Consider the following 27,436-nt stretch of genomic DNA (forward strand, 5'->3'; position numbering starts at 1 on the left):
TCTATCTACCCTCACCTGGATCTATCTACCTGCCCTCAGCTGGATCTTTCTACCTGCCCTCACCTGGGTCTTTCTACCTGCCCTCACCTGGATCTATCTATCTATCTATCTACCTGCCCTCACCTGTATCTCTCTTCCTGCCCTCATCTGTATCTGTATTCTCATGTGTTATGTACTGTCAGCCCTGACCTGGAAATTGTATGATCACGCTTGTTTTTATCTATTCTGTTACCTTGCTGCGAGAATACCGCAGTCCGTCAGCGGTTGATATTGAAGACTTCTCAGGGGATCCAACCTGGGGATTCCCACCACAAAGTCTGTACCCCACAGGAGGCGTTTAAAGGGGAAGTTTGGAAAATGTCTCCGGTATGACCCGTTCCATTATTCATGTGTATGGAACGGTCAGCGCTGGGTTCTGGACATGTTGCACCTGTTGTGTTGGCTGAACCCAATAATTACCAGATGGTTCACGTACTTACCCCCCCCCGAGCCGTCCCATATACATTGGCCTGGGCGGTCTCGAGCATTCCATTATGCTGAGCTGTCTCTCTCTCGTTTACACTAAGCAGTCTCTTGTTCTGGCCATGTCTCTCTCTACATTCCAGGCGGTCTGGTACCAGATGACAACACTTTTCGTTCCCCAGAGACAGCAGAGGGGGCCGGAGAGGCCACGGAGTCGTGTGTCTAACGTACACAGTATTTAGTTCATGCTGTGAGCACACACGGGCTTCATACACAAACATTACACGACACCCTATACGTATGCGACTAAAGTGCTGCACCTCACCAGACCCCTGCGGCCCGCAGCGGACCCCCATTATGTGTTATCGTATCAGTGGGGGGACGCTGCACCACATTCTCCTACACCAGTCTGATCGGATAGACACCCGTGATTGGCAGGCATCTCCAATCAATATGTTGACAAGGATGCGGAGGACTCGGGGTTGATGGGGGAGGGGGTACATCCAGATCAATATGTAACGAGAGAGCCACTTCCTCTCAGCACTTTATAGATCCGTCCCAAGAGGCCCCCCGGCCAAGAGATTAACCCTTCATGTGCCGTGGATGACACCACTACTCCGCTCCTGGATAAGGCCTCACGGGGAAGATGGCGGAGGCACAACTAGGAGAGATGTGAATGGCACAAAGCCCTGCAGCGACTGGACCAGGACTTTCTGCAGGCGTGGCCCCTAAATCAACATTTATTCTACGCTACTGGTGAATAAAACGGCCTCTCCAGATCCTCCACCCGCCGGGCATGAGGGAATTACTCGTTCTGTTGCCAAAGGGATTGTCGTTACCAGAGGTGGTCAATATCCAGACCAAGGCAGCACTAAAAGTACCAGCAATACCAGCCAGCCATGTCCCTCATACACTCTCTCCCCATAATAGATGTGTAGCCGTCTCTGCGGGAGTTTATGGCCTGTAAATAACCGTACACCTCCATCCAGGGTCGGACCGGCTCACCAGAGAACCAGAGGATCCTCCAGTAGACCCAGGTTCTAACAAAATGATGGGTCAGAAGACAACCCCATTCTGAGATATTTGGAGCCAATCACTTGCCACTAGGGTCTATTTCTTATGGGATGAGTCATAAATAACCGACTAGATCTTATTGATAATCTGTCCTGTGTACAATGATAACAACAAGGACCATGATGAAATGAAAAGTCGACATGTCCTATATAGAGGGAGGGTGGGCCCTCAGAATCATCTCCTCTGGTGGACCCAAGAAGCCCCAGTCCGACGCTGCCTACATCCATCTTCAGTCTGCTGAACTCACAGTGGGCTGGGTTGCAGTTGACACAGTGGACTGGTTTTCTGGTGGCACTGTGGGCTGGGTTGCTGGTGGCACTGTGGGCTGAGTTGTTGGCAGCGCGGTCGGCTGATTTGCTGGTGACTTGGTTGGTTGCTGGTGGCAGTGTGGGCTGGGTTGCTGGTGGCACTGTGGGCTGGGTTGCAGGTGGCACGGTGGGCTGGGTTGCTAGTGGCATAGTCAGCTGGGTTGCTGGTGGCACCGTGGGCTGGGTTGCATGTGGCACTGTGGGCTGGGTTGCTGTAGGTTGCTGGTGGCACAGTCATCTCTGCTCTAGCTGGTGGATTCTACAGCGTGATGGCGCTGGTGGCACTGTGGGCTGGGTTGCAGGTGGCACGGTGGGCTGGGTTGCTAGTGGCATGGTCAGCTGGGTTGCTGGTGGTACCGTGGGCTGGGTAGCATGTGGCACTGTGGGCTGGGTTGCTGTAGGTTGCTGGTGGCACAGTCATCTCTGCTCTAGCTGGTGGATTCTACAGCTTGATGGCGCTGGTGGCACTGTGGGCTGGGTTGCTGGTGGCACTGTGGGCTGGGCTCCTCGTGGCACGGTGAACTGGGTTGCTGGCGGCATGGTCGGCTGGGTTGCTGGCAGCACGGTGGGCTGGGTTGCTGACGGCATGGTGGGCTGGGTTGCAGGTGGCAAAGTGGGCTGGGATGCTGGTGGCACGGTCGGCTGGATTGCTGGTGGCACTGTGGGCTGGGTTGCTGGCGGCATGGTGGACTGGGTTGCTGGCGGCACAATCGACTGGATTACTGGTGGCACGGTCGGCTGGGTTGCTGGCGGCACGGTCGACTGGGTTGCTGGCGGCATGGTGAGCTGGGTTGCTGGCGGCACGGTGGGCTAAGTTGTTGGTGGCATGGTGGGCTGGAATGCTGGTGGCATGGTCGGCTTGATTGCTGGTGGCACCGTGGGCTAAGTTGCTGGCAGCCCGGCCGATTGGGTTGCTGGCGAAACGGTGGGCTGGGTTGCTGGTGGCACGGTGGGCTGGGTTGCTGGTGGCACGGTGGGCTGGGTTGCTGGTGGCACTGTGGGCTGGGTTGCAGGTGGCACTCTGGGCTGGGTTGCTGGTGGCAGTGTGGGCTGTGTTGCTGGCGGCACGATCGACTGGGTTTCTGGCAGCACGGTCGGCTGGGTTGCTGGAGGCATGGTCAGCTGGGTTGCTGGTGGCATGGTGGGCTGGGTTGCAGGTGACACGGTGGGCTGGGTTGCTGGTGGCATGGTGGGCTGGGATGCTGGTGGCACGGTCGGCTGGATTGCTGGTGGCACTGTGGGCTGGGTTGCAGGTGGCACTGGGCTGGGTTGCTAGTGGCACGGTACGCTGGGTTGATGGTGGCACCGTGGGCTGGGTTGCATGTGGCACTGTGGGCTGGGTTGCTATGGGTTGCTGGTGGCACGGTCATCTCTGCTCTAGCTGGATTCTACAGCGTGATGGCACTGGTGGCACTGTGGGCTGGGTTGCTGGTGGCACTGTGGGCTGGGCTCCTCGTGGCATGGTGAACTGGGTTGCTGGCGGCATGGTCGGCTGGGTTGCTGGCAGCACAGTGTGCTGGGTTGCTGACGGCATGGTGGGCTGGGTTGCAGGTGGCAAAGTGGGCTGGGATGCTGGTGGCACGGTCGGCTGGGTTGCTGGTGGCACTGTGGGCTGGGTTGCTGGCGGCGCGGTCGACTGGGTTGCTGGTGGCATGGTCGGCTGGGTTGCTGGCGGCACGGTGGGCTAGGTTGTTGGTGGTACAGTTGGCTGGGTTGCTGGCAGCACGGTTGGATGGGTTTCTGGCGGCACGGTCGGCTGGGTTGCTGGAGGCACGTTCGGCTGGGTTGCTGGTGCCACGGTGGGCTGGGTTGCTTGTGGCATGGTGGGCTGGGATGCTGGTGGCACCGTGGGCTGGGTTGCTTGTAGCCCTGTGGGCTGGGTTGCTGGCGGCCCGGTCGACTGGGTTGCTGGCGGCCCGGTCGACTGGGTTGCTGGCGGCATGGTGGGCTGGGTTGCTGGCGGCACGGTGGGCTAAGTTGTTGGTGGCATGGTGGGCTGGGATGCTGGTGGCACGGTCGGCTTTATTGCTGGTGGCACCGTGGGCTAAGTTGCTGGCAGCCCGGCCGACTGGATTGCTGGCGAAACGGTGGGCTGGATTACTGGTGGCATGGTGGGCTGGATTGCTGGTGGCACGGTGGGCTGGGTTGCTGGTGGCACTGTGGGCTGGGTTGCAAGTGGCACTCTGGGCTGAGTTGCTGGTGACAGTGTGGGCTGTGTTGCTGGCGGCACGATCGACTGGGTTGCTGGCGGCACAGTTGGCTGGGTTGCTGGAGGCACGGTCAGCTGGGTTGCTGGTGGCATGGTGGGCTGGGTTGCAGGTGACACGGTGGGCTGGGTTGCTGGTGGCATGGTGAGCTGGGATGCTGGTGGCACGGTCGGCTGGATTGCTGGTGGCACCGTGGGCTAAGTTGCTTGCAGCCCGGCCGACAGGGTTGCTGGCGAAACGTTGGGCTGGATTGCTGGTGGCACTGTGGGCTGGGTTGCAGGTGGCACTGTGGGCTGGTTTGCTGGTGGCACGGTCAACTGGGTTGCTGGTGGCAGTGTGGGCTGTGTTGCTGGCGGCACGATCGACTGGGTTGCTGGCGGCACGGTCAGTTGGGTTGCTGGAGGCACTGTCAGCTGGGTTGCTGGTGGCATGGTGGGCTGGGTTGCTGGTGGCACGATGGGCTGGGTTGCTGGTGGCATGGTGGGCTGGGATGCTGGTGGCACGTTCGGCTGGATTGCTGGTGGCACCGGGGGCTAAGTTACTGGCAGCCCGGCCAACTGGGTTGCTGGCGACTCGGTGGGCAGGGTTGCTGGTGGCACAGTGGGCTAAGTTGTTGGTGGCATGGTGGGCTGTGTTGCTGGTGGCACTGTGGGCTGGGTTGCAAGTGGCACTCTGGGCTGGGTTGCTGGTGACAGTGTGGGCTGTGTTGCTGGTGGCACGATCGACTGGGTTGCTGGCGGCACGGTCGGCTGGGTTGCTGGAGGCATGGTCAGCTGGGTTGCTGGTGGCATGGTGGGCTGGATTGCAGGTGACATGGTGGGCTGGGTTGCTGGTGGCACTGTGGGCTGGGTTGCAGGTGGCACTGTGGGCTTGGTTGCTGTGGGTTTGCTGGTGGCACGGTCATCTCTGCTCTAGCTGGTGGATTCTACAGCGTGATGGCACTAGTGGCATTGTGGGCTGGGTTGCTGGTGGCACTGTGGGCTGGGCTGCTGGTGGCATGGTGAACTGGGTTGCTGGTGGCACGATGGGCTAGGTTGTTGGTGGCACAGACGGCTGGGTTGCTGGTGGCACGGTGGGCTGGGTTGCAGGTGGCACGGTAGGCCTGGTTGCAGGTGGCATGGTGGGCTGGGTTGCAGGTGGCACGGTGGGCTGGGTTGCTGGTGGCACGGTGGGCTGGGTTGCTGGCGGCATGGTGGGCTGGGTTGCTGGCGGCATGTTGGGCTAGGTTGTTGGTGGCACAGACAGCTGGGTTGCTGGCGGCATGGTGGGCTGGGTTGCTGGAGGCAGGGTCGGCTGGGTTGCTGGTGGCATGGTGGGCTGGGTTGTTGACGGCACGGTGGGCTGGGTTGCTGGTGGCACGGTGGGCTGAGTTTCTGGTGGCACGGTGGGCTGGGTTGCAGGTGGCACGGTAGGCTGGGTTGCAGGTGGCACGGTGGGCTGGGTTGCAGGTGGCACGGTGGGCTGGGTTGCTGGTGGCACGGTCAGCTGGGTTGCTGGTGGCACGGTCCTCACTGCTCCAGCTGGTGGATTCTACAGAGTGATGGCGCTGTTCAAGGGGAAAGATCCTAAAATGGTGGTCTCTTTCTAACAAGGCGGCCATTGTTATATTTCAGGATATATCAGGTGGTCTCTAGATTTCTGCCTCTGCCAGGTGAACACAACCACCAGTTGTGACCAGGATGATGAGGAAGTTTAAGAGTCCACCATCTATCTGTCATCCATGGGCAGTGGCATCCCTCCACCGCTGGCAGTGTCAGCTTCATCTGAGTCATCTAGGACAGGAATGACCACTGGACAGCCACTCTCTATGAAGGCAAAATCAGGGAATTATCTCCATCGTCCCATAGGGAAGCAAATTAAACTAGCAGAGGCGACCACAGGACAACATGGGGATGTCTCGGGGAGCGCCCCCACAATGCATCATCAGTCACAGCCTTAGCGTCCGGAGAAGTTCTCCTGGGATCCCACTGCCCTCCGGGTCAGCAGACTGTGGCCTCAACTTGCCTAAATACCCCTGAAGGTGATGGCCCACTTCTAGTACGGCCCCATGTCTATTGATGGGATCAACTCCATTACATAACCCAAACATCCCACCCATTCCCGAGACACCTCACCCTTTTCCCCATAAACCTTTACCTATTGCCTGGGCACTCACTACTCCCTACCACATAGCCTGGCAATCTCTATATTAGCTGGACATGCCACCCATTATCCAGACCAACCACTTCATACACAAGACACCCCATGTATCTCCCCCAGACACCCCACATATTACTAAGGCCCCCAGAGACCCCACTTATTATCCAGGGACAGCGGGGTTTACCTACGGTGGGAGCGTTTTCCCCAGACTCGGCATGGTGTCTCCAAGTATCTGACCGTAGAGATGACGACTGATCCCCGGCTGTGCGCCCATTAATAATAACCTGCAGTCCAGCATGGGTAACGCCATAATTCCCCCCTCAGAGGACCACCCCGGGTACAATGTAGTACTGGACCACCGTCTCCCCCAAGTGGCTTCATGAAGACTACAACCTTAGCAGAGAAGAGGGTGGGGGACTGGTGCGAAGGTCAGGTCCCCTCATCTCTGCATGAATTCTGACTACTACTACCCCCATCATCACAAAGAGCAGCTCGACTGTACAGTTTAATGCCACACTGATGGAAGGAATGAGAGAGAAGGGTCTGCAGTGAGACAAGCTGGAAAGTGGCCCCTCCGAGGAATGCACGGGATTATCCCTCCTGTACCTGGCAGATGTGAGGGGAGGAGACCCCGGCAGCACTGTCCAGATTACACAATGCCGTCAGTGTATTTACAGCATGCGGCCTCCAGCCCCCTCACTAATGGGGGTCCGTAACCATCACACACAACATTCAGACCGATGATGTCATCACATTTATATCAGGATCAGCAGCTATGTCATATATGGAATCATGTCCCCCCTACTGTACATTAGAAGAGTATTATACAGCACCGCAGAGGAACAGTGATGTCTGTGAGACCCACACTCCTTATACTAATGAGAGATTGTCACAGCCCCGCCCCCAGTTATTAAGAGGTAGTCACAGCCCCGCCCCGTTACTGACATCACTGATATATAATATAATTACATTGTGATCAGACATGAGATCCACACATCTTATATACAGTAACAGCTATTCATCTATTACTACTGACAACCAGCCTGTATATCATGAGTGAGAGGTTGTCACAGCTCCGCCCCCTGTTAATGACATCACTGATATATAATATAATTACATTGTGATCAGACATGAGATCCACACATCTTATATACAGTAACAGCTATTCATCTATTACTACTGACAACCAGCCTGTATATCATGTGTGAGAGGTTGTCACAGCCCCGCCCCCTGTTACTGACATCACTGATATAATATAATAGTAATATAATGACATATTGCTGACTACCTGCCTGTATATATTGTCTGAGTTGTAATCAGTAGTGATTTCTCTCTGGTTTAGTGAAGAACCCTCTATCTGGTGGTCTTAGAAGGGGTCTACATATAAGGAGCCACATGCCAGCCGGTGGGCTTTCTATATATAGACTTCTTCTAAGACCACCAGATAGAGGGCTCTTCTATATAACAGAACTCCCTTAGGCTTGAGACATCCCTGGTTAGAGTCTGAGAGGTCCATAGACTTCTTCGTCCGATCGTGTAGACACGGTATTATGGGACAGCTACATACGATTATGTTTTTTCTCCGCGGCGCAGTCCTGCAGTCTTTTTATTGTATTAGACAGGATTCACACTTCATTCATATTAGAGGACCGGCCCGGGGGTGAATGACCCTGGACTAATACAATAGGGAGCCATTGACTCTGCGACATCAAACCTAAAGTCTCCATAGAATTTGATGCTGATCCATAAAATGTTCCTGTAACGTGTCATTCCTGGAGGTTCATAGGCGTCTGAGATTGTGAAGACTCGACCGTACTAGACCCCCACAATGCTCCTGAGCCCGGTTACATAGGTTCTAGCTGCTCACAACACTGAACTGATGGGGATGTCACCACTGTGTCATGGTGGCCCTCTTCTAGATTAGAGACCTGGGTGAGGGGATGAACTCTGCTCCCACCACTGAACTGACGGGGATGTCACCACTGTGTGATGGTAGACCTCTTCTAGACTAGAGACCCGGGTGAGGAGATGAACGCTGCTCCCACCACTGAACTGACGGGGATGTCACCACTGTGTCATGGTGGCCCTCTTCTAGCATAAGACCCTGTGTGAGTTGTTGAACGCTGCTCCCACCACTGAACTCATGGAGATGTCACCACTGTGTCATGGTGGCCCTCTTCTAGCATAGGGCCCCGGGTGAGGTGATGAACTCTGCTTGAACGGACGGGGATGACACCACTGTGTCATGGTGGCCCTCTTCTAGACTAGAGACCTGGGTGAGGGGATGAACTCTGCTCCCACCACTGAACTGACGGGGATGTCACCACTGTGTCATGGTGGCCCTCTTCTAGACTAGAGACCTGGGTGAGGGGATGAACTCTGCTCCCACCACTGAACTGACGGGGATGTCACCACTGTGTCATGGTGGCCCTCTTCTAGACTAGAGACCCGGGTGAGGGGATGAACTCTGCTCCCACCACTGAACTGACGGGGATGTCACCACTGTGTCATGGTGGCCCTCTTCTAGCATAGGGCCCCGGGTGAGTTGATGAACTCTGCTCCCACCACTGAACTGATGGAGATGTCACCACTATATCATGGTGGCCCTCTTCTAGACTAGAGACCCGGGTGAGGTGATGAACTCTGCTCCCACCACTGAACTGACAGGGATGTCACCACTGTGTCATGGTGGCCCTCTTATAGCATAGGGTCCCTGAACTCTGCTCCTACCACTGAACTGATGGAGATGTCACCACTTTGATCATGGTGGTCCTCTTCTAGAACAGGGCCCAGGGTGAGGTGATGAACTCTGCTCCTACCACTGAACTGATGGAGATGTCACCACTGTGTCATGGTGGCTCTCTTCTAGACTAGGGCCCCAGGTGTGGAGATAAACTCTGCTCCCACCGCTGAACTGATGGAGATGTCACCACTGTGTCATGGTGGCCCTCTTCTAGAATAGGGTCCCGGGTGAGCTGATTAACTCTGCTTGAATTGACGGGGATGACACCACTGTCATGGTGGCCCTCTTCTAGCATAAGGCCCTGGGTGAGGTGATAAACTCTGCTCCCACCACTGAACTGACGGCGCTCTCCTAGATAGGGCCCCGGGTGAGGTGATAAATTCTACAGTCACCGTTTTCATGAATGATGTCTTCATGCTTCTGTGTGAAGACGTGCCTGGACTCATTCTCCATTACTGGCCCTAGACATGAGGACGCTGGACACTGGGACATGTACAAACCACCTACGGGAGGAATTCCACCCTCCCAGGTCAGGACACAAGAGGTTTAAATAAACACTCAGTCACATTCTCCTCAGACACAGACAGACAGGTGCTGCAGACAGAGTGACCACGTTCACACAGCTCATGGGCAAACTATGAGGCCACCACAGGCTGCCGGGAAGTGGGAGGAGGGGGCAGGGAGCTGCCAAAATGTGTGAGTAAATAATAGGAGCTCTGGGCACATTCCCGCACCTCAAAGGTTAGATCCTCTTTTCTGAAAATTATCAATCTTGTCTCAGCCTACTGTATGTTGTACAGATAATATACACCGAGGCCCCTAACCAGACCGGTTCCAACGCCGGGTACACATGGAGCATCTACTGGTGTAGCCGGCGCTATGAACATACAACTGACCACTATAACGTCTCACACAGGAGCTCTTCTTCGTCACGGCTTTCTATGATGTACTCACTCAAAATCATTCCACTAGAGTAGACGGGAGGCACAGTTCATGGTGACCCATCATACAGAAGCAACCTTCATAGAGGTATACGTGAACACACAAATTCTGTAGACATTTCACCACATAACCTTTGGAGACTTGCCTATATTAGGTCCCAGAAGTGAGAGCAAGGTCATACTACCGGCCATAAGATAAAGGTCGAATGCAAACATATACTGAGGACCTCACTACTCCCAAACGAAACCTCTACTGAAAACATCAGTTCTCTCAACCAGAGCATCTACTCAGAACATCACTTTTCAAAACCAAAGCATCTGCTGGGCCTGGGGACATCACTTCTTCCAACAAGAATGTCCTTACTTCTATCAACCACATCATCTACTGGGGCCTAACCTTTCTAAACTAGAACATCTTCTGAGGATATCACTGCTTATAACCAGACAATCTACTGGGGATCTCACTTCTCTCAACCAGAGCATCTACTCAGAACATGACTTTTCAAAACCAGAGCATCTACTGAGGACATCACCTCTTCCAACAAGAATATCTACTGAGGTTCTAAATTCTATCAACCAGATCATCTACTGGGGCCTTAACTCCTCTCAACCAGAACATCTACTGAGGATATCACTACTTATAACCAGAATATCTACTGAGGACATTACTTCTCCTAACCATAATGTCTACTGAGGACCTAGCTTCTCACAACCAGAACATCTATTGAGGACATCACTACTCATAACCAGAAAATCTCCTGGGGACATCACTTCTCCCAACCAGCACATCTACTAAAGACATCACTTCTATCAATCAGCACATCTACTGAAGAAATCACTTCTATCAATCAGAACATCTACTGAAGACATCACTTCTCAAAACCAGAGCATTTACTGAGGATATCATCTCCCCCAACCAGAGCATCTACTCCTAAGTTCTCTCAACCAGAACATCTACTCCTAAGTTCTCTCAACCAGAGCATCTACTGAGAACATCATTACTTTTAACCAAACATTATATTGAGGACCTTACTTCTCCCAACTAGAGCATCTATGGTGGAAATTGCTTTTCACAACCGGAGACTCTACTGAGGGCATTACTTCTACCAATGAGAACATCTAATTAGGGCTGTACTTTTCCCAACCAGAACATTTACTGAGGTTATCACTTTCGTCCAACCAGACCATGTACGAAGGACATCACTACTCTCATACCGAATATCTACTAAGGACCCCACTTCTCACAATAAGAACGTCTACTAAGAACATCACTACTCCCAACAAGAGCATCTATTGAGAGCATCTACTGAGGACCTCACTTCTCACAACACGTACAGCTACTAAGAACATCACTACTCGCAACAAGAGCATCTATTGAGAGCATCTACTGAGGACCTCAGTTCTCACAACACGTACAGCTACTAAGAACATCACTACTCCCAACAAGAGCATCTATTGAGAGCATCTACTGAGGACCTCACTTCTCACAACACGTACAGCTACTAAGAACATCACTACTCGCAACAAGAGCATCTATTGAGAGCATCTACTGAGGACCTCAGTTCTCACAACATGTACAGCTACTAAGAACATCACTACTCCCAACAAGAGCATCTATTGAGGACATCTACTGAGGACCTCACTTCTCACAACACGTACAGCTACTAAGAACATCACTACTCCCAACAAGAGCATCTATTGAGAACATCTACTGAGGACCTCACTTCTCACTACAAGAACGTCTACTCAGGACATCCCTACTCTCATACCGAATATCTACTGAGGACCTCACTTTTCACAACATGTACAGCTACTAAGAACATCACTACTCCCAACAAGAGCATCTATTGAGAACATCTACTGAGGACCTCACTTCTCACAACACCTACAGCTACTAAGAACATCACTCCCAACAAGAGTATCTATTGAGGACATCTACTGAGGACCTCACTTCTCACAACAAGAACGTCTACTAAGAACATCACTACTCCCAACAAGAGCATCTATTGAGAACATCTACTGAGGACCTCACTTCTCACAACACGTACAGCTACTAAGAACATCACTACACCCAACAACAGCATCTATTGAGAACATCTACTGAGGACCTCACTTCTCACAACATGTACAGCTACTAAGAACATCACTACACCCAACAAGAGCATCTATTGAGAACATCCACTGAGGACCTCACTTCTCACAACACATACAGCTACTAAGAACATCACTACTCCCAACAAGAGCATCTATCGAGAACATCTACTGAGGACCTCACTTCTCACAACACATACAGCTACTAAGAACATCACTACTCCCAACAAGAGCATCTATTGAGGACATCTACTGAGGACCTCACTTCTCACAACACGTACAGCTACTAAGAACATCACTACTGCCAACATGAGCATCTATTGTGAACATCTACTGAGGACCTCACTTCTCACAACACGTGCAGCTACTAAGAACATCACTACTGTTAGGGATCTGCCAGGTACTTCATCTAGCTATACTCCTGGGATTAATCAATCCACACCTGAGGCCAGACCTGCTCCACTGACACCATCTCCTACCAACCAGGGTGGCAGGCTCAGGAGTGGGAGAGCCTATCGCGGCCTGGTCTCTCGGAGTTAGCTCCGCCCCCTGCCCTTTATTACCTGCCCTGTGCTCTCCCCCAGTGCTTGTAATTCTTTTGGATTCCTGGCCCCACTGCTGCTTGCTCCAGCCTGCTTCTGCCGTGCTTCTGCCTTGCTGCAGTTCTGCTTGACCTGCTTGCTTGCCCTGGCTTGCTCCTGTCTCCGTGCCTGCTCGGGTGTACTCACTTCGTCCTGGTCCTGACTGTTCGTTCGCCGCCCCGTTTCCTCGTGGCGTTCCGTGGCTACTGCCCCTTCCCTTGCGTGTTCCCTGTTTGTCTTCCTGTGCACTTAGCCAGCGTAGGGACCGCCGCCCAGTTGTACCTCGTCGCCTAGGGCGGGTCGTTGCAAGTAGGCAGGGACAGGGTGGTGGGTAGATTAGGGCTCACTTTCCCTTCACCTCCTTCCTGCCATTACATAATTACAAGCCCTTACCTAGTCTACCATTTCTCCTACGCTGACGCTATCATGGACCCCCTTGAGACCCTGACCCAGCAGATGCAGGGCCTCTCCCTACAGGTCCAGGCCCTGGCCCAAAGGGTCAATCAGGGTGACGCTGCTTTAGTAGTACCCCTCACCTCACCTCTAGAACCCGACCTCAAGTTACCTGACCGGTTTTCAGGGGACCGTAAGACGTTTCTCTCCTTCCGGGAGAGTTGCAGACTGTATTTCCGCCTAAAACCCCACTCCTCAGGTTCCGAGAACCAGCGGGTGGGTATCATCATATCCCGACTCCAGGAAGGGCCCCAAGAGTGGGCCTTCTCCTTGGCTCCTGACGCCCCTGAACTTTCCTCTGTTGATCGTTTTTTCTCTGCCCTCGGACTCATTTACGACGAGACTGACAGGACTGCTTTAGCCGAGAGTCAGCTGGTGACCTTACGTCAGGGTAGGAGACCGGTTGAGGAATACTGTTCTGATTTTAGGAAGTGGTGCGTAGCTTCTCAGTGGAACGATCCGGCCCTAAGGTGCCAGTTTAGGTTAGGATTATCTGACGCCCTGAAGGATCTGCTGGTTAGCTACCCCTCGCCTGACTCCCTTGACCAGGTTATGGCCCTAGCAGTACGACTTGACCGACGTCTCAGGGAACGTCAGCTAGAACGCTTCAGTGTGCTCCCCTCTGACTTTTCTGCGATTCCCCCCGAGGTCCCGTCTCCTCGCCCCTCCACGGAGGACTCGGAGGTACCTATGCAACTCGGGGCCTCCATGTCCCCTCGACAACGTAGAGAGTTTCGCAGAATGAATGGTCTCTGCTTCTACTGTGGGGACGACAAGCATCTACTGAACACCTGTCCCAGGCGCAAGAATAAGAAGCCGGAAAACTTCCGCGCCTAAGTGATCATCGGGGAGGTCACTTGGGCGCACAGGTATTTCCCGTTAATGTGAAACGCAATAAAATTTTGCTTCCCTTTCAGGTCTCGTTTGCTGGCCGGTCTGCCACGGGCAGTGCTTTCGTGGATTCTGGCTCATCTGCTAATATCATGTCTGTGGATTTTGCTATGTCTCTAAAGATGCCTTGTATTGATTTACCTTATCCTATCCCTGTAGTAGGAATCGACTCCACTCCCCTTGCTAATGGTTATTTTACTCAGCATACTCCTGTTTTTGAACTCCTGGTTGGCTCCATGCATTTGGAGCAGTGCTCTGTACTGGTGATGCAGGGATTATCGTCTGATCTGGTATTAGGTCTCCCCTGGTTGCAGTTGCATAATCCCACCTTTGATTGGAATACTGGGGATCTCACCAAATGGGGTAATGAATGTCTTATGTCATGTCTTTCTGTTAACTCTATTTCTCCCCGGGAGGAGGTAAACACGCTTCCTGAGTTTGTTCAGGACTTCGCCGATGTGTTTTCTAAGGAGGCCTCCGAGGTGTTGCCCCCCCATAGAGATTACGATTGCGCTATCGATTTGGTGCCTGGTGCCAAGCTTCCTAAGGGTAGGATATTTAATCTTTCATGTCCTGAACGTGAAGCGATGAGGGTGTATATCCAAGAATGCCTGGCCAAGGGTTTCATTCGCCCCTCGACTTCTCCTGTAGGTGCTGGCTTCTTCTTCGTGGGGAAGAAGGATGGTGGTCTTAGGCCGTGCATTGATTATCGTAACCTGAATAAGGTCACCGTAAGGAACCAGTACCCACTTCCTTTGATTCCGGATCTTTTTAATCAGGTTCAGGGAGCCCAATGGTTTTCTAAGTTCGATCTACGGGGGGCATATAACCTTATCCGCATCAAAGAGGGGGATGAGTGGAAAACTGCGTTCAACACACCCGAGGGTCATTTCGAATACCTGGTCATGCCCTTTGGGTTGTGTAATGCCCCTGCTGTCTTCCAGAATTTTATTAATGAAATCCTGAGAGAGTACCTGGGTAATTTTCTTGTTGTGTACCTTGATGACATACTGGTGTTTTCCAAGGACTGGTCCTCCCACGTGGAGCATGTCAGGAAGGTGCTCCAGGTCCTTCGGGAGAATAATCTGTTTGCTAAGACTGAAAAATGTGTCTTTGGGGTACAGGAGATACCATTTTTAGGGCAAATCCTCACTCCTCATGAATTCCGCATGGACCCTGCCAAGGTTCAAGCTGTGGCGGAATGGGTCCAACCTGCCTCCCTTAAGGCGTTACAGTGTTTTTTAGGGTTCGCCAACTATTACAGGAGATTTATTGCCAACTTCTCGGTCGTCGCTAAGCCTCTTACGGACCTTACCCGCAAGGGTGCCGATGTCCTCCATTGGCCCCCTGAGGCCGTCCAGGCCTTTGAGACTCTCAAGAAGTGCTTTATCTCGGCCCCCGTGCTGATTCAGCCCAACCAAGAGGAGCCATTTATTGTGGAGGTTGACGCTTCCGAGGTGGGAGTGGGGGCCGTCTTGTCCCAGGGTACCAGCTCCCTCACCCATCTCCGCCCCTGTGCTTACTTCTCTAGGAAGTTTTCGCCCACGGAGAGTAACTATGATATTGGTAACCGCGAACTTCTAGCCATTAAATGGGCTTTTGAGGAGTGGCGGCACTTCCTGGAGGGGGCCAGACACCAGGTAACGGTCCTTACGGATCACAAGAATCTGGTTTTCCTAGAATCGGCCCGGAGGCTTAATCCTAGACAAGCTCGGTGGGCACTATTCTTTACCAGATTTAATTTCTTGGTTACCTATAGGGCTGGGTCCAAGAATATTAAGGCTGACGCTCTGTCACGTAGTTTCATGGCCAATCCTCCTTCCGAGAAGGATCCCGCTTGTATTTTACCCCCTGGTATAATCGTCTCTGCCACGGATTCTGATTTAGCTTCTGATATCGCGGCTGATCAGGGTGCAGCTCCCGGGAACGTCCCTGGGGACAAACTGTTTGTTCCCCTGCAATACCGGCTGAGGGTACTCAGGGAAAACCATGACTCCGCTCTATCTGGTCATCCTGGCATCTTGGGCACCAAACACCTCATTACCAGAAACTATTGGTGGCCTGGGTTGCCTAAAGATGTTAGGGCTTACGTCGCCGCTTGTGAGGTTTGCGCTAGGTCCAAAACCCCTAGGTCCCGACCTGCGGGCCTACTACGTTCCTTGCCCATTCCCCAGAGACCTTGGACCCATATCTCCATGGATTTTATCACCGATTTGCCTCCATCTCAGGGCAAGTCGGTGGTGTGGGTGGTAGTCGACCGCTTCAGCAAGATGTGCCACTTTGTGCCCCTTAAGAAGCTACCTAACGCCAAGACATTAGCTTCTTTGTTTGTGAAACACATCCTGCGTCTCCATGGGGCCCCAGTCAATATCGTTTCTGACAGAGGGGTACAATTTGTTTCCTTATTTTGGAGAGCTTTTTGTAAAAAGTTGGAGATTGATCTGTCCTTCTCCTCCGCCTTCCATCCCGAAACTAATGGCCAAACGGAAAGGACCAACCAATCCCTGGAACAATATTTAAGGTGTTTCATCTCTGACTGTCAATTCGATTGGGTCTCATTCCTTCCCCTTGCTGAATTTTCCCTGAATAACCGGGTCAGTAACTCCTCAGGGGTCTCCCCGTTTTTCTGTAATTTCGGGTTTAACCCAAGGTTCTCCTCCGTCTCCCCTGGTTGTTCCAATAATCCTGAGGTAGAGGAGGTTCATCGGGAACTGTGCACTGTCTGGGCCCAGGTTCAGAAGAACCTAGAGGCGTCCCAGAGCGTACAAAAGATTCAGGCGGATAGTAGACGTTCTGCTAACCCCCGGTTTGTCGTCGGGGATTTGGTCTGGTTGTCGTCCAGGAACTTGCGCCTTAAGGTCCCGTCCAGGAAGTTTGCTCCCCGATTTATTGGACCTTATAAGATCATTGAAGTCCTCAACCCTGTATCCTTCCGTCTGGAGCTCCCCCCATCCTTTCGCATACATGACGTCTTCCATGCCTCCCTCCTTAAACGCTGCTCCCCGTCCTGGTCCCCCTCGAGGATACCTCCTGTTCCCGTTCTCACCCCTGAGGGGGTGGAATTCGAGGTGGCCAAGATTATGGACAGTAGGATGGTCCAGGGCTCCCTCCAGTACCTGGTCCATTGGAGAGGATACGGGCCGGAGGAGAGGACTTGGGTACCTGCCCGTGATGTTCACGCTGGGGTATTGATCAGGAGGTTCCACCTCCTCTTCCCCACTAAACCGGGTCCCCTTAGTAAGGGTCCGGTGGCCCCTCATAAAAGGGGGAGTACTGTTAGGGATCTGCCAGGTACTTCATCTAGCTATACTCCTGGGATTAATCAATCCACACCTGAGGCCAGACCTGCTCCACTGACACCATCTCCTACCAACCAGGGTGGCAGGCTCAGGAGTGGGAGAGCCTATCGCGGCCTGGTCTCTCGGAGTTAGCTCCGCCCCCCCTGCCCTTTATTACCTGCCCTGTGCTCTCCCCCAGTGCTTGTAATTCTTTTGGATTCCTGGCCCCACTGCTGCTTGCTCCAGCCTGCTTCTGCCGTGCTTCTGCCTTGCTGCAGTTCTGCTTGACCTGCTTGCTTGCCCTGGCTTGCTCCTGTCTCCGTGCCTGCTCGGGTGTACTCACTTCGTCCTGGTCCTGACTGTTCGTTCGCCGCCCCGTTTCCTCGTGGCGTTCCGTGGCTACTGCCCCTTCCCTTGCGTGTTCCCTGTTTGTCTTCCTGTGCACTTAGCCAGCGTAGGGACCGCCGCCCAGTTGTACCTCGTCGCCTAGGGCGGGTCGTTGCAAGTAGGCAGGGACAGGGCGGTGGGTAGATTAGGGCTCACTTTCCCTTCACCTCCTTCCTGCCATTACAACTACTGTCAACATGAGCATCTATTGTGAACATCTACTGAGGACCTGACTACTCCCAACAACAGCATCAATTGAGGACATCTACTGAGGACCTCACTTCTCACAACATGTACAGCTACTAAGAACATCACTACACCCAACAAGAGCATCTATTGAGAACATCCACTGAGGACCTCACTTCTCACAACACATACAGCTACTAAGAACATCACTACTCCCAACAAGAGCATCTATTGAGTATATCTACTGAGGACCTCAGTTCTCACAACACGTACAGCTACTAAGAACATCACTACTGCCAACATGAGCATCTATTGTGAACATCTACTGAGGACCTCACTTCTCACAACACGTACAGCTACTAAGAACATCACTACTCCCAACAAGAGCATCTATTGAGAACATCTACTGAGGACCTCACTTCTCACAACACGTAGAGCTACTAAGAACATCACTACTCCCAACAATAGCATCTATTGTGAACATCTACTGAGGACCTCACATCTCACAACATGTACAGCTACTAAGAACATCACTACTTCTGTAATGACCGGGATAGGGAAAAAGACAAGTGAGCCCTAATCTACCCGCCACTCAGTCCCTGCCTACTTGCAACGACCCGTCCTAAGCGACGGGGTACAACTGGGCGACGGTCCCTACACTCAATAAGTGCACGACAGACAACAGACAAGGAAACACAGAACAAAGGGAAACGGGGCAGTTGCCCACGGCAACACCGTGAGCAACAAGAGTAGTAAACGAGCCGAGTCAAACCAGGAGAGTACGAGGTACCAAACGCAGAGCAGAAGAGTAGTCAGTAAGCCAGGGTCAAAACGAAGCAGGGACAATTAGTTCAAGAAGCTGCAGCAGGGCCAGGAAACCAACAGAGAAGAATCACAAGCAAGGAGGAACAGGAAAGGCAGGTATAAATAGACAGAGGGCGGGAGCTAGCTCCGTCTGGCCAGGCTGTGATAGGCTCTCCCACTCCTAAGCCTGCCATCCTGAGTGGTGGAAGATGGAGTCAGTCTCACAGACATAGAAGCAGGTGCAGACTGATTACCTATAGGCGTGGATACAGAAGCTGTGCCTGGCAGATCCTTAACAGTACCCCGCCTTTTATGAGGGGCCACCGGACCCTTTCTAGATGGACCTGGTTTATTGGGGAAACGAAGGTGGAACCTCCTGACCAATACCCCAGCGTGAACATCGCGGGCGGGTACCCAAGTCCTCTCCTCAGGCCCGTATCCTCTCCAATGGACCAGGTACTGGAGGGAGCCTTGGACCATCTTGCTGTCCACAATCTTGGCCACCTCGAATTCTACCCCCTCAGGGGTGAGAACGGGGACAGGAGGTTTCCGCGAGGGAGCCAAGGACGGGGAGCAGCGTTTAAGGAGGGAGGCATGAAACACGTCGTGTACTCGAAAAGATGGGGCAACTTCAGTCGGAAGGAGACAGGATTGAGGACTTCAATGACCTTGTACGGCCCTATAAACCGGGGAGCAAACTTCTTGGACGGGACTTTAAGGCGCAAGTTCTTTGACGACAACCACACCAGATCCCCGACCACAAACAAGGGGTTAGCAGAACGTCTTCTATCTGCCTGAGTTTTTTGTATGCTCTGGGACGCCTCTAGGTTCTTCTGAACCTGGGCACATCTTACTGAAGCGGTCTACTACAACCCACACCTCCGACTTGCCTTGAGATGGAGGCAAATCGGTGATAAAATCCATGGAGATATGGGTCCAAGGTCTCTGGGGAATGGGCAAAGAACGTAGTAAGCCCGCTGGTCGGGACCTGGGAGTCTTGGAGCTAGCACAAACCTCACAAGCGGCGACGAAGGCCTTAACGTCTTTAGGCAACCCAGGCCACCAATAGTTTCTGGCAATGAGGTGCTTGGTACTCAGGATGCCTGGATGACCAGATAGTGCGGAGTCATGATTTTCCCTAATTACCCTTAGCTGGAATTGCAGGGGAACAAACAGCTTGTTATCAGGAAGGTTCCCGGGAGCTGAACCTTGATCTGCAGCAATTTCAGAGACTAAATCAGACTCAATAGAGGAAATGATTATACCTGGAGGCAAAATACAAGCAGGTTCTTCCTCCGAAGGAGGGCTGGCCATGAAGCTACGCGACAGTGCATCAGCCTTAATATTTTTAGACCCAGCCCTATAGGTAACCAAAAAATTTAATCTGGTAAAAAATAACGCCCATCGAGCTTGTCTCGGGTTTAGCCTCCGGGCCGATTCTAGGAAAACCAGATTCTTGGGGTCGGTAAGGACCGTTACCTGGTGCCTAGGCCCCACCAGGAAGTGGCGCCACTCTTCAAATGCCCATTTAATGGCTAAGAGTTCGCGGTTGCCAATATCATAGTTACTCTCAGTGGGCGAAAACTTCCTGGAGAAGTAGGCACAGGGACGGAGATGGGTGATATATGCTGTGCCTCACTATCCAAACACTATGCCTCCATGTTTTACACTCTACACTCACTTTTTTTGTTTCACTCACAGCCCTGATTTCTACACACTACACTTAGTCATGTCCCCTATACCTCACATGTGCACTATACACAGTACTTTATTATTTATTTATTATTATTACACATTTACTTCCATGCCCAACACACCACTCCCCTCAAGGTTAGTGGGAGTGGCTATCATTATTTAAACACACCTGGGCACTTCCCATCAACAGCATTCTCTGACCTGGTTGCGTCCTGTTTGGAACGGGTATTTTACCCACCACCTAATCTGTGAGTATGGCCTTTTCTGTGGTTTTAATTACATTCTATGTCCCATTTTTTTTGTATATCTTGGACCTGGTACCCTGGGACAAGACAGCCCCCACTCCCACCTCGGACGCGTCAACCTCCACGATAAATGGCTCCACTTGGTTGGGCTGAACCAACACCGGGGCCGAGATAAAGAACTTCTTAAGGACCTCAAAAGCCTGGACAGCCTCAGGAGGCCAGCGGAGGAGATCAGCACCCTTGCGAGTGAGGTCCGTAAGAGGCTTAGCGATGACCGAGAAGTTAGCAATAAATCTCCTGTAATAATTAGCGAACCCCAAGAAACACTGTAACGCCTTCAGGGAGGCAGGTTGGACCCATTCCGCCACAGCCTGGACCTTGGCGGGGTCATTGCGGAATTCATGAGGAGTGAGGATTTGACCCAAAAATGGTATCTCCTGCACACCAAACACACATTTTTCGGTCTTCGCAAACAGTTTGTTTTCCCGAAGGACCTGGAGCACCTTCCTGACATGCTCAATGTGGGAGGACCAGTCCTTGGAAAACACAAGTATGTCATCAAGGTACACTACAAGAAATACCCCCAGGTAATCTCTTAAAATCTCATTTATGAAATTCTGGAAGACAGCGGGAGCATTACACAACCCAAAGGGCATGACGAGGTATTCGAAATGACCTTCGAGCTTGTTAAACGCAGTCTTCCACTCATCCCCCTCTTTGATGTGGATAAGGTTATACGCCCCCCGTAGATCAAACTTAGAGAATCATTGGGCCCCCTGAACCTGATTAAAGAGATCAGGAATCAAAGGAAGGGGATACTGGTTCCTTACAGTGACCTTATTCAAGTTACGGTAGTCAATGCATGGCCTAAGACCACCATCCTTCTTCCCCACGAAGAAGAAGCCAGCACCTACCGGAGAAGTAGAGGGGCGAATGTAACCCTTGGCCAGGCATTCCTGGATATACTCTCTCATGGCTTCACGTTCGGGACAAGAGAGATTAAATATCCTACCCTTAGGGAGCTTAGCTCCTGGTACCAAATCGATAGCGCAATCGTATTCTCTATGAGGAGGTAACACTTCGGAGGCCTCCTTAGAGAAAACATCAGCGAAGTCCTGAACAAACTCGTAGCGTGTTCACCTCCTCAGGGGGAGAAATAGAATTAACAGAAAAACATGACGTCAAGCATTCATTACCCCATTTGGTAAGCTTCCCAGTATTCCAGTCAAACGTGGGATTATGCAACTGCAACCGGTGAAGGCCTAAAACCAAATCGGACGATAATCCCTGCATCAACAGTACAGAGCACTGCACCAAATGCATGGAGCCAACAAGGAGTTCAAAAACAGGGGTATGCTGTGTAAAATAACCATTAGCAAGAGGAGTGGAGTCGATACCCACTACCGGGACAGGTTTAGACAAATCAATCAAAGGCATAGCTAGAGACATGGCAAATTCCACAGACATGATATTAGCAGAATACCCTGAATCCACGAAGTCACTGCCGGTAGCAGACCTACCACCAAAAGAGACCTGAAAGGGAAGCAAGATTTTATTACGTTTTTTTACGTTTACTGAAATACCTGTGCGCCCAAGTGACCTCCCCGATGATCACTTAGGCGCGGAAGTTCTCTGGCTGCATTCTTACGCTTAGGACAGGTGTTCACTTGATGCTTGTCATCCCCACAATAGAAGCAGAGACCATTCTTCCTGCGGAACTCTCTACGTTGTTGGGAGGACACGGAGGCCCCGAGTTGCATAGGTACCTCCGAATCTTCCGTGGAAGAACGAAGCAACGGAACCTCGGGAGGCATCATGGGGGAGTCAGAGGAGAAAACACATAAACGTTCACGTTGTCGTTCCCTGAGACGTCGGTCAAGTCGTACCGCTAAAGCCATAACCTGGTCTTGGGAGTCAGAAGAGGGATAGCTAACTAGCAGGTCTTTCAGGGCGTTCGACAGACCCAACCTAAACTGGCACCTTAAGGCAGGGTCATTCCACCGAGAAGCTACGCACCACTTCCTAAAGTCAGAGCAATACTCCTCAACAGGTCTCTTACCCTGACGTAAGGTCACCAGCTGACTCTCGGCAAAGGCAGTCCTGTCAGTCTCGTCATAAATGAGTCCGAGAGCAGAAAAGAAAAGATCAACGGAGGAAAGTTCAGGGGCGTCAGGAGCCAAGGAGAAGGCCCATTCTTGGGGCCCTTCCTGGAGCCGGGACATCATTATACCCACCCGCTGGCTCTCAGAACCTGAGGAGTGGGGCTTTAAACGAAAATAGAGCCTAAAACTCTCCCGAAGGGAGAAAAAAGTCTTCCGGTCCCCTGAGAACCGGTCAGGCAACTTGAGGTGGGGTTCAAGAGGTGAAGTGAGGTGTACTACCATGGTAGCATCAGGCTGGTTGTCCCTATGAGCCAGGGCCTGGACCTGTAGGGAGAGACCCTGCATTTGCTGAACCAGGGTCTCAAGGAGGTCCATAGTGGTGTGAGGGACCAGGGTAGAGTAGGTATATGCGCTTGTGATTATGTAATGACAGGGATAGGGAAACAGACAAGTGATCCCTAATCTACCCGCCACTCAGTACTACTTGCAACGACCCGCCCTAGGCGATGGGGTACAACTGGGCGACGGTCCCTACACTCAATAAGTGCACGACAGACAACGGACAAGGAAACACAGAACAAACGGAAACGGGGCAGTTGCCCACGGCAACACCGTGAGCAACAAGAGTAGTAAATGAGCCGAGTCAAACCAGGAGAGTACGAGGTGCCAAACGTAGAGCAGGAGAGTAGTGAACAAGCCGAGTCAAACCAGGAGTGTACGAGGTACCAAACGCAGAGCAGAAGAGTAGTCAGTAAGCCAGGGTCAATACGAAGCAGGGACAAGTAGTTCAAGAAGCTGCAGCAGGGCCAGGAAACCAACAGAGAAGAATCACAAGCAAGGAGGAACAGGAAAGGCAGGTATAAATAGACAGAGGGCGGGAGCTAGCTCCGTCTGGCCAGGCTGTGATAGGCTCTCCCACTCCTAAGCCTGCCATCCTGAGTGGTGGAAGATGGAGTCAGTCGCACAGACATAGAAGCAGGTGCAGACTGATTACCTATGGGCGTGGATACAGAAGCTGTGCCTGGCAGATCCTTAACAACTTCCTACCAGGCAAAATCTGGAATACATTCATGGATTAATGTCCCATCTCAGAATCTAGTACTCATAACTTGTATTATAATTTTCAAGTAAGGAGTCCAGGCCCTTCTTGAACTTACACAATGAATCACCCACCACAACATCGTGTGGCAGTGGGTTCCATAGTGTGACTGCTCTTACAGTAAAGAATCAAGGTCTGTGAAGATGGTTACCCCCTTTCCTCTAGATGTAGAGGATGCCCCCTTGTCCTTTTTACAGGCCTGGGTGTAAAAAGATCATTAGAAAGATCTCTGTACTGTCCAATTATATATTTGCCCATTATATTAAGATCACCCCTAAGCCGTATTTTTTTTCCAATAGCCCCAGGTTCGATAACTGTTCTTGGTCCTGCAATCCACCCATTCCCTTATTTACCTTGGTCGTCCTTCTTTGCACTTGTTCCAGTTCAGCCGTGTCCTTCCTATACAAAGGTGCCCAAATTTGTACGCAATATTCCATGTGTGGTCTGAATAGTGATTTGTATAGAGGTAAAACCATGTTCTTGTCATGAGAATCTCGACCTCTTTTGATGCATCCCATGATTTTACTTGGCTTGGCAGCAGCTGCCTGGCACTGGTTTCTAAAGTTAAATCCACCAATATCCCCAAGTATTTTTCAGTAGCAGTTTTACCTTTATTTTTTTTTAAATAAATTTAATTGAATATTCAATCTTAATAAAAAAACAGGAGTCTTGTCATTTTGTTAATAGGTAAGAGAAATGAAAACGTAACATAACATGATAATAATAAGTGAAATACATTCAGGCAGGACAACATCATAATCCTGCAGTATATGCAAAAAAAAACAAACAAGGGATGTCATAAAGGACACAGATTGACATAATACAATTCCCGGAAATTCATGCCCGGCTCGGTCACCTGGGAGCAGGACACAGATTATAATCTACAAAACTAACAGCAAGCAGTTGTTGTGTAATGCACTAAACACAAAGAGCGAGGGAGTCAGGCGTACCACCTAAACGTAGGAGCTAACCCCAGGTAAGGGGTCCTGTCATGTACAGTGAAGGGAAAGCTAGGCGTCACTAAAGGACCACAAAATCAAGAGGACACAGGAGGGACTAAGAATCGTCATAGAGGAGCAGCCAGAGAGAATGGTACGGTGGGAGTTGTCATCCATCCCAAATCTTGTGATACTTATTTCTATGTTTAAATATCTACTCTTTCAAGGCAAAGTCGCATTAGTGGAGGTTATCCAGTCACTGATGTCAGGGGAGTGGGAGTCATCCAGAATATAGAACCGTATTTCGATCATGATATAGCATCTCGGAGGGAAAATTCCGGGCAGCCAATGAGGAAAATGACTCTGGATTTATAAATAAAATACACCCATGGTGTCATGGAGAAACTTGTGGATTGGCTCCCAGTACCCTCCAAGGACAGAACCACTGTAAATGAAATAAAGAGCTGGAGGTCTACCTACACTTTGGGCACGGGTCCGGGGAACCCTGGTCTACATGCTCTGGGAATCATAGTCGTCGTGTACGCCCTATTTAGTATAGGAATTTAGGGATAGGAAAAGAGGCCTCCATAGATGATCCCCAGGAAGTTGTGCCAGGGTTTTACTATTTAATGCATAAATAATACCAACATACAGTGCCCAAGAAAACCACAGAATGACTGAAGAACACAAAAACAGCCTAATATAATGATTAAATAAGAATGGCGGATATTTGCTATATTCCAGTGCTGTACAATGGCCAGATAAGATTGCCCACTCTCCGAGTATACAAGTCAAGCATCGGAGGCTTGACCTGGCTTTGTATCCTTCTGAGAAGGATGATGGAGACCTGTAGGGTGTGGAGGACCTGGGGCATTCGTCCCTCAAGCTCTTCCTATGATCTGGCCCTCATGCTGGAGGTGTTGAGAGTGTCTATGTGTTTAGGTAATGGAGGGATCGGGAGGAGAACATTTTTATCTAATGCGTATGGGCACCTCATGTGAACCCCAAGAGATATCAGTATCATGAACATTATCTTCTCATGGGCTTGTGACTTGTCAGGAGAAATGAGAAGGTGCACGTCATTGGAGGTGAACAACCAACAATATCTGACGATACTTTTAAGAGGTTCACATATTTATGGGGCTGTCATCCTAACCGAGCAGACGTCAACATCCGCAGTTTTTTTGGGAGTGTCGGATGAAGGACCTCTCGTCCATGAGGCAGCTACAGCTATAACTATCCCAGTAAGTGCTATTACATGATGGGCCGTCACATGAGATCATACAGCATCTTGACATCTACCACACAATATCTTCAGGTAAGAAGAGCTAAGTTCCATGAAGTTTCTCTAGTTACACTCATTTTTCTGTAGACTCAGCCTTATCATCTCGTGAACCTCTGCCTGAACGTAAATATCCAGCTATATTAACCAATTCCAATTTGAGTCAATGCATGAACCTGAAGAACCTAACTGCCACCACCACCACTACCCCCACAGGAGAATCACGAGCTGCCCATGGACTCGTATCACATTATCTTCTACGCAGGCATTCAAAATATCACAAATTATCTTATCACTAAAAAGACAACTAGACCTGTAACCGAAATAACCGAGATGAAGAAAACGAGCCACGGCAGAGGAGACTTACCTCGACCATTGCTCTGAATGAATTGGATGACACTGGCCACGTCGTTATCCTCCGGGTACATCTGGTATCGCACGGTTAAATTGTTGAACTCCTTGTCCAGAGCCAAGAAGACCCCCTCGATGATGAAATAATGTGGTCGGTCATCCTTCTTTACATCATGGTAAACAAGGGCTGCTCGAGAGCTCCAGTTGAAATGATCGTGAAGATGGGAGACAAACTCTCCTAGCTTGTTTGCCGTCGGCCCGGTCCTCACCGTCGTGTTGTATTGATCATCATCTGGTTTAAATCCAAAGGCCAAAGCGCCAGCACTTATAAGGGGGAGGCGCCAGTGAGCAGCAAAACGGGCAACGGAGGCAGCAGGGTATACACACCCTGGACCAAAAAGCACATCTGGGTTGTGGTAGAGCTTCAGGTCAACAGCCTTGAGAGGAGCCACATATTCCGAGCAGGCCCCGTTGAGTTCAGAGTTGGCAAAGACTATTTTGATGTGGTACCCAGGCAGCAGCTGAAGTTCATTCTGTGCTTTTTCCACCGCCATGCGCAAAGCCGGAGACACACGGGGCCATGACCAGGCATAACGTAGGTTGCTCTCCGGTAGAACCACAGCCAATGTCAATGTACGGTTCATAGAAGGGTTCTGGATTGTAGACGGTGGACAGAAGGACAGAAAAATAAAGAAGAGAAAGGACGCCAGAGTGGTGAGTCTCAGAGCAGGGCTGTACTCCAATATGGGCATCATAACATCAATGATCGGTTCCTCTCCTTGACCGGGGAACACACGTATCACAGTCACGTATGTGTATGGGCCATAACCTTCACACCCAAAGGGTAACGTCAGCCTGGGCTTCCCCTGGGCAGACAGGACAGGACTACAGAACACAGCTATCCCAGAGCTAGAAGACAACTCTCCTCCTACTTCACAACCCCCCTTCACCTCTCATCCAGATGTCATACCACAAGCACAAGGAGAGACATCCCAAGGAGAAGGGCACAACTCCCCCTGCAGGAAATCTGGAGCACTGCGCCCTGTAACGTTATCCGCAGCTTCGTAACAGCCTAAAAACGGATCTCTTAATCTCTATATGATGTTGTGGATGGAATCTCGAGCCGTGTGCTCATCCATACTCCACCGAGAGATGAGGACGTCAGACCTGCTGGCCCTA

General features: G+C 51.3%; 1 protein-coding gene across 1 annotated transcript in view; it reads right to left on the reverse strand.

Moving 5' to 3' along the window:
- The window catches only part of NPR2 (natriuretic peptide receptor 2), a 265,799-nt gene extending 238,667 nt beyond the window's left edge, over positions 1-27,132 (reverse strand). The window contains exon 1 of the mRNA XM_075844429.1: positions 26,274-27,132. Within this exon, the coding sequence (XP_075700544.1) occupies positions 26,274-27,012 (739 nt within the window). The 5' untranslated portion in view covers positions 27,013-27,132. The remainder of the gene's footprint in view (positions 1-26,273) is intronic.
- Positions 27,133-27,436: the final 304 nt, after the last annotated feature.

The sequence above is a fragment of the Rhinoderma darwinii genome, chromosome 1, assembly GCF_050947455.1.
Source record: "Rhinoderma darwinii isolate aRhiDar2 chromosome 1, aRhiDar2.hap1, whole genome shotgun sequence".
NCBI lineage: Eukaryota > Metazoa > Chordata > Amphibia > Anura > Rhinodermatidae > Rhinoderma > Rhinoderma darwinii.